Source organism: Equus quagga, chromosome 3, assembly GCF_021613505.1.
Source record: "Equus quagga isolate Etosha38 chromosome 3, UCLA_HA_Equagga_1.0, whole genome shotgun sequence".
Taxonomy (NCBI): domain Eukaryota; kingdom Metazoa; phylum Chordata; class Mammalia; order Perissodactyla; family Equidae; genus Equus; species Equus quagga.
This window is the reverse complement of record NC_060269.1, coordinates 11,005,186-11,013,342: the sequence shown is the minus strand read 5'-3', so window position 1 is coordinate 11,013,342 and position 8,157 is coordinate 11,005,186. Positions and strand designations below refer to the sequence as shown.

Here is an 8,157-nt window from a genome sequence, read left to right as displayed (position 1 = left end):
GTTGGACTGCATCTTTTGTCAGTGCACAGCATACAGAGAAACAATGATAAAAGGCATTGGGCATTCTAAATTTAATGTGTGCTTCATTCTCTAAATCATGCACCCCTTTTTTTCTGAAACGTATATTCCAAACTTCAAACCTTAACTCTATCAGGAATGATCAGGATCTCATAAGACACAGAAGATACAAGAGAATTGCTCTGAATTCAAAGAGAAATTTGAAGACTAATATGAAATTTGAATTGAGGAAGATACCAGCATTTACAAAAGAAGCTATTTTTGGATATGTGAATTTTAGCAACATTATATACAAAAAACATTAGTACTGAAACATGAGTTTCTTATCTGCTAGAGTGAGGAAGTTCAGTTGTGGGCTTTGTAGACAGAAGACCTTTCCGTGAACTGATAGTTTTCCTTTCCAACCACCACCCAATCTTGTAAAATACAATAAATACGATTACTGATTAGACAGTATCCTTGCCACAACTATTATTATTGCTAATAGGGGACCTATTTTTTAGTATGCTGTGCTGTCACTCTAGTAAAATATTTCCGGGTGTGATTGATTTACAATAAGAGGTAATAGAGCGCAGTAGTGAAGAGCTCATGGTCTGGATCCAGACTGGACTCAAATCTTGGCTCTAAATTACCAGCTGTGTGATTTGGGGTACATCAGTTAATCCCTCTGTGCCTCAGTTTCTCTTCAGCAAAAAAAAAAAAAAAGAAAAAAGGAGACTGTAACATTATTTAGTTCATTGGGTTTTCTAGAAAGGTTACATATATAAAAGTGCTTACAACAGGACCTGGTAAATCCTAAGCACTGTTGAGTTTGCTTCTATCATTATTATGATGCTGCTGCTGCTGCTTTTATAGTTATCATTCTGATGAAGAACTACCAGAGTTTCATCCTGCCTTGTTGTGATTATTAATGAAGATGCCATTGAAAAATCACGCAGGAGCATGTTGACGATGGCCGTGGGTTTCAAGAGGCGACGATCAACGGGGAGATCCACGCTCGCACCCCCGGGCCTGGCGCGGGCAGGGGCGCGGCGCTCGATTTCCTTCCCTGCCTCGGCGGGGCCGCTGCGCGCATGCTCCGTGCGGCTCGGCCCTCCGCTTTGATTGATTTGCTCCGGGCGGGCGGCCGCGGCGACCCGGGCCTGGCTCCGGGATGGGGAGCGAAGCCCCCGGGGCGGCGGCGGCGGCGGCGCTGTGAGGAGCAGCCCGGGGGAGGCAGCTGCCGCTCGTCGGTGAGTATCCGGGAAGCGCCATCATGGCGTTCCGTAAGAAGAGCCCCAGGAACCCCCCAGTCCTGAGCCACGAATTCATCCTGCAGAATCATGCAGACCTCGTCGCCTGCGTGGGGATGTTCTTCGTGCTGGGGCTCATGTTCGAGGGAGCAGCAGAAGCATCTATCGTGTTTATTACTCTGCAGCACAGCGTTACCTTCCCCGCGGCAGAAGAACCAGCCACGGACTTAAAGGTCCTTTATCATTATGGCATCAGAGATCTGGCCACGGTTTTCTTCTACATGCTCGTGGCAATCATCATTCACGCCACCCTTCAGGAGTATGTGTTGGACAAAATTAACAGGCGAATGCAGTTCCCCAAAGCGAAACAAAGCAGATTTAACGAATCTGGTCAGTTGAGTGCATTCTACCTTGTCTCTTGTATTTGGGGCACGTTCATTCTGATCTCTGAAAACTGCCTGTCGGACCCCACTCTCTTATGGGAGGCGCATTACCATAACGTGATGACGTTTCAGATGAAGTTTTTCTATATCTCACAGTTGGCTTACTGGTTTCATGCCTTTCCTGAACTCTACTTCCAGAGAACGAAAAAACAAGACATCCCCCGTCAGCTTGTCTACATTGGGCTTCACCTCTTTCACATCGCCGGAGCCTATCTCCTGTACTTGAATCATCTGGGACTTGTTCTCCTGATGATGCATTACTTTGTTGAATTACTTTCCCACATTTGCGACCTGTTTTATTTTAGTGATGAAAAGTACCAGAAAGACATTTCTCTGTGGGCAATTGTGTTTATTTTGGGTCGACTTGTGACTTTAATTGTCTCCGTGCTCGCTGTGGGCTTTCACCTGGCTGGAGGGCAGAATCGGAATCCCGATGCCGTCACCGGAAACGTGAATGTGTTGGCAGCCAAAATTGCCGTTCTGTCGTCCAGTTGCACTATCCAAGCCTATATAACATGGAATTTATTTAATGTCCAGCTTCAGAGGTGGATGGAAGAAGATGCTACTCTTCAGGCCCCAAGTGTGAAGAAGAAACGGACTAAAGGCAGGTCTTCCAGAAAAGGAACAGAAAATGGGGTGGCAACGTCAAGTAGAGTAGACTCTCCGCATAAGAGGAAAGAGAAATCTTCATAATGAATGACAAGCTAATTGACTAATGTCCCCAAAGAAGTCTGCTCTTTACTATCTTTCTGCTCTAGAGATTTTTCTGTTCTTGAAAATAGTTTGTGCTGTCTTTAATTTTTGCTATGAACTGTGTAATGTATTTTTTTAAAGACAGTTGAGAGGAGAGTGATTATTATGATGGGGAAAAAATATTTGGTTTAGACTAAGCTACTCGTCGCCAAAATGTTTTAGGGATCACCACAACATTTTCTTTTTGGTTTGTTTTTTACCTATCAACATTTTCCTAATGATTTGTAGAGATAACTACAAAATTCCACGTATCAGTGATACGATTTCTTGCTCCCACCAATCTTTTATAACATTAGCAAGATGGTCTCTTTAGAAATGTCATATTTGTAGTGTTCCCTTTCAAGATAAAACAGAAATATTAAGGTGGAAGTCATATTCATTAAGTTTGTAGCGTTCTCTCATTCTTAGATTTTTTTTTACAACCGGAGAAAAGATTTGTAAAACCACCAAAATAATGATGTGTTTTATAGGTAGTGGTTGTTACTGTTACATCTCCATTAAAAAAAGAAAATACTAATGGCTAACATAAGTGGAGATTTATTGCCATATACTGAATCAAAATATCTTGAATTAATATCAAAGTATTGCTGAAGAGGTAAAATCATTCATGTTCTTTTGAAACACTTGTAAACTGGAAACCAGAAAATTAAATATGTACTGTAAAAAGGAAATCAGTTTTTTTATATGTTTATTAACCATTATTCTTAATGAGGTTTGTTATAAGTTTGTTGTCCACAGCATCTTAGAAAAATATTGTTTAATCTGTCAATTATTGGAAAAATAATGCTTACTTGATTTATATCTATAAAAAGAATGTCAGCTAATTACATGTGTAAAAGATTTAATGCACTAACCTTAAACAATTTGAAATTCAAGTGGATAAATAATCTACTGAAAGACTTTTGAAAAACAATATTATAATTATAGCTGCGCTTCCATCTTTAATTGGGAAACATTTATCTGTATGGGATGTATTCCTATTTTGGATACATATATATAAATTGTATCTTTATGGAAGCCGATAGAAACAATGAGCTGTAGTGGGTGAGTATTTATTTGTCTCCTCTCAGCCTTCATTTTGTTTTCATTTCCATAATGTGAGTGTTTATATTTTTTTCAGGAGAAAATGCTTTAAAAATATGCTAGGATATATTTCCTATTCCTCTATTTTCTCCTGCTGTATTTCTTGTGACTCTGCTTTTGACTGCCTTCTATTTGCTTTGTTTTAGGTAATTCATCTTTTCCAATCAGGGGGTCTCTCAGAATTAAACTTAGTGTGCTTGTGTTGCAAACCAAAGACAGAAGAGCCATGCCTGGCAAAGCTTTCTTTTCTATTCTGTCTGCTTTGAGAGGTATGTAATAAAGCGAGATTGGTTTTTTTTTGGCTACAGAATTTCTCCTACTATTTTTTTTTCTCAGTTACCTAATACTGTAGTTTGGGTAGCACATCCTCCGAGGGCCAAGTTACACTGCCTCCATTTTAACCAACCATTGTGCAAAGATTTTCATCTTCTTGTCTGAGAGAGTGGTCTTTCTAACTTCCCTCACTTTTAAAGAATGCTAGCATGTTCTTTGTAACCCCACTCCTGGTAACAAATTTCTTATCCGTTCTATACTTCATTTGCAAGTAACTGCAGGCCTGATTCAAACTGGCAAATAACTGCAAGAAAATTCTGTCCTCACATGACTGACAGTGCCATGAATTAAATTGGACTTGACATTAAACATGATTAGGGCCCAGATGGATTTCCCAGGATTTTCTTGGCTCTGTCCCCGCTCAGACTAACTTTCTTCTTGTGGGCAAATGACTGCAACTGTTCTAGGCTTCGTGTCTGCACACCACGTGCATGGTAGAGGGGAAGAGAGGAAACCTGATCTCTAGAATTTCCAAAACTGAGAGTTACCTTTAGTGAACTCATTTGATGAAGACGTGTGCTGGGTGATTATTGTTCGGTTATATGCTTCACCTGTGCAAAAAGGCAAAACCCCTTTCTTGGAAAATATGGGTTCACAAGCAGTAGCCAGGTTATTGAAGAAAGAAAGGGGTAAAGATTCTGTGTATGTCTCAACTATTCGTAAAAGTTCAATAAATGTTGCCAGAAAACAAATATATGCCAAATAATTATGCAAGCCGTGCTACAAATGAAATACAGTAGAATACAAATTGCCAAATCTCTTCCTTTTTAAAATTACATCCTGAAAAATTCATGCTGTATCTCCATGTGACAATTTGGTTTCTGTCACAAGGGACTACATGGAAACAGAATTTTCATAATCACCCAAAGTCCGTAGTTTACAGTAGGGTTCACTCTTGGTGGTGTACATTCTATGGGTTTTTACAAATGTGTGATGACATGTATCCACTATTACAGTATCATACGAAATAATTTCATTGCCTAAGAGTCCTCTGTGCTCCGCCTCTTCTCCTTCTCTCCTCTGTATATTGTTAAGTACTATACAAAAGTATGGCACTGGGCTTCCCTCATGTCCAGGTAGGAGGCAATAGAAAATCCAAGTATAGCAATACTTCCTCCTCTATATCTAGCTGATTCTTTCTAAGGAACCCTTTCCCCGAATGTATGAGTTATTGTTAACAAATAATATGCATTGCAAATACATATGTGACTATACTTAAAGTACATAGAATTCTGAATAAATGCACACTTATTTTAAAGAGTTATTAAATTCATAGTAACTGTGGGCTCTTTTTTTCCATAAATGACAGCAGGTATAAATGATATCATGTGAAAACCCTTGAAAATATATTGATTCTGAATATAGGTCCTTATACTTGAAACATTTCAAACCGTTGATCTAGGTAAACTATATCAAGAAAAAAATTCAGCTCTTATTATATCCAAAATTAAATTTCAGACTAAATGAACTAAGCATTTGTTTTTGGAAAATCAAAGAGCATCAACAACCATTTTAGTTATGAGTACTAGACAATTTCCTTGCTCTTAGGTAATATGTAGTTTTCATCATTGCCTTATTAAATAATAGTGTCTCACAGGTGGTAGTTATTCAGAATTAGTTGAACTCAGTTTTTATTGTTAAAACAAATAAGCAAACAAAACTTAGAGTTTTCTTTTGCTATCTTTTCTAATATTGACTTCCTCTTTTTTTACATCCTTTTCAAGTTTTAAGTAGTAATTATCTATGTATTGCTTGTTTATTGCCTGCATTCTATTCCAGTTTGAATCTGGGGTCATGTATCTTTACATCACTAAGGTAAACGTAGCATCTAGCACAATGTTTAGTAGAGCGGAAGCATGCAATAAAAATGTGTTGACTGACAGCTTAATGATTTGGGGGTGGAGTACACATATGTAAACTTTAATAATTTGTTCCTAAAGCACTTAAACAAGAATCCTGGCTCTAAACATTAGACTTTTATTTAGAAATGGCTGCATGTCATGTGTCATTCTAATGGCATTTGTGATTTGCCAAACTCTATGAAATTCGAGTCCTTTTTCTGAGTGAAGAGTTAATATCTTCTAAATATGCAGCTACTAGTAGAATCCTTTCTATCTGAATCAGTTGCTCCACATCCTCAACAGCACTTCTGTAATAGTGAAGAACAAGAGGACAATCCTATTTGAAAAGATGCAAAAGACCAAGGGAGGGACATTTTTTTTGCAGGAGTTGAAATCAAGATTTATATTGGTCAGTAATATCTGATATCCCTTTTAGACATCCTGACCTGCTCTTGGAGCTCAGAGGAGTGGTCAAAGCTGAAGACATAAGTTTGAGAGTCATCAGCATAAAGACAGTTTTTTAATCAAGGCACTGAACAAGGTCATCTAAGGAGAAGATATAAACAGGGAAGAGAAGAATTTCTACTGCTTGACCTTGGAGCATCCCAACAGATGGAAATAAGACAGTGGAATGAGAGCCAATAAAGGAGACTCACTGATGTCTGATGTGGAGAAGGGCCAAAAGGCCACTCATTGTGGAACCCACACCTGAGTGACGGCTGGTGAGGTAGGCGAAAACAAGGGTAAACAGTGTTGCATAACCCCAAAGAAAAGTATATTAAGAGGATGAAAATATCAATTACTTTCAATGCTATTGAGAGTTCAAGTTCCTTGAGATTAGAAATTTAAAGATATCTGGACTTGGCAACATGTGGATCACTGGAGACGTAGGTGAGATCAATTTCAGTGGAGTTATGGGGATGAAAGCCCTATTGGAGTGGACTGAGGAGAGAATGGGAGATGAGGAGGGGTGACATGATATTACAAATACTTCTCAACAAATGTCTCTTGAAGTGGAGCAGAGAAATGGAAAAGAAGTAGGCATCCCCATATGCAATAAACAAAGAAGGGTGTGGAGTCAAAAGAGCTGGTTTTGTTGTTAGTGTTGTAATTGTTTTTAGGATGATTATAGAATACTTGTATATTTGTATACTGAAAAAACGAGGAGATGACAGAGGGGAGAAGGATGACAACTGCAAGAACAACGCCAAATTACACGAGTCCACTGAAGAAAGGCATGTAGGACTTCCTGATTTGAAAAGAGCACTTTTAAATTAAATAAATCTCCAGTTTGCATATTTTCAGAAAACTTTTGGAACATCTGCATACAACAGATACATACAAGGATGTATATATATTGTCTTTATTCTATATTATTGCATTATAGTAGGTTTAATTAGATTTGTAATGACTACCATTAAAATCTGAGCAGAAGTAATAGTATAAAGTATTTGAAAAGATGATATTAGTTGACCTTGTCCTTTTTTTCCTGTGTGTGCTGTTCTAACTTAAGCAATTTTTTTCTCTCAGAAAATACAAGTAAAATCTGTTTGATGAGAAGACACTGAGCTCAGCATTGGCATTCAGCCTCCCTCTGGCAAACCTTTTGGCAAACAATTCAATATCATTCTGTAGGGGTTGGATGGATGCTAGATCTCTGTCAGTCAATTACAGAACTTGTCAACCCAACAGAGGGTGATTGTCCCTAAAGAAGACTAAGTTGCCATAAAAAAGGTTGCAAAAATGTGTGCAAATATAATTTATTCAACTAAAGCAAAACTCATCACTTCTATTAGCATATATTTCAGATTTCTCAAATCCTAGGATACTCTGGATGCTTAGGAGTCCTCTTAAATTCTAATAATACAGCACCTAACCGTTTCTCAGAACAGCAAATATATGTCACGTTGAGATTTTAAAGTTTTCTTTTCTTTTAACACAATTCTAGGATTCCATGGGTTTCATGGTTGTTTGTGCTGCTAGGCCATCTATTCAGAAAAATTCTAGGAACCAACCACCAGATATCTTTAAACTCCTATCAGAAACTAGCTTAAGCCAAATAAACTCAGACCCTGTACAATGCCTTTAACCATAGAATTACTGCTGCAGTTTTTTTGGGGGGCCGGGGATTAGCCCTGAGCTAACACCTGCCAATCCTCCTCTTATTGCTGAGGGAGACTGGCCCTGACCTAACATCCATGCCCATCTTCCTCTACTTTATATGTGGGATGCCTACCACAGCATGGCTTGCCAAGAGGTGCCATGTCCGCAGCCGGGACCCAAACCGGCTAACCCCAAGCAGTCGAAGCAGAACGTGCGAACTTAACCTCTGCGCCACCAGGCTGGCCCCTTACTGCTGGAATTTTTATGTACTGTCACCACATTCCAAGTTGGAGTTGAAGTCTACTGTGGAGGGCTGCTGAAACTGGGTGAAATCTAATCTCTTCAAATTTT

General features: G+C 38.9%; 1 protein-coding gene across 2 annotated transcripts; it reads left to right on the top strand.

Moving 5' to 3' along the window:
• Nucleotides 1–1,112: 1,112 nt before the first annotated feature.
• TRAM1L1 (translocation associated membrane protein 1 like 1) lies at nt 1,113–7,166 on the top strand. Of its 2 annotated transcripts, none has more exons than XM_046655585.1 (3): nt 1,113–2,297; nt 3,676–3,798; nt 6,140–7,166. In XM_046655585.1, the coding sequence occupies exons 1-3, from the start codon at nt 1,274–1,276 to the stop codon at nt 6,190–6,192; spliced, it is 1,200 nt and encodes a 399-aa protein (XP_046511541.1). In that variant the 5' UTR covers nt 1,113–1,273; the 3' UTR covers nt 6,193–7,166. The 2 variants fall into 2 exon arrangements, with proteins under 2 accessions (XP_046511541.1, XP_046511542.1); XM_046655586.1 differs by having other exon boundaries at nt 1,113–3,490; nt 6,140–6,156.
• Nucleotides 7,167–8,157: the final 991 nt, after the last annotated feature.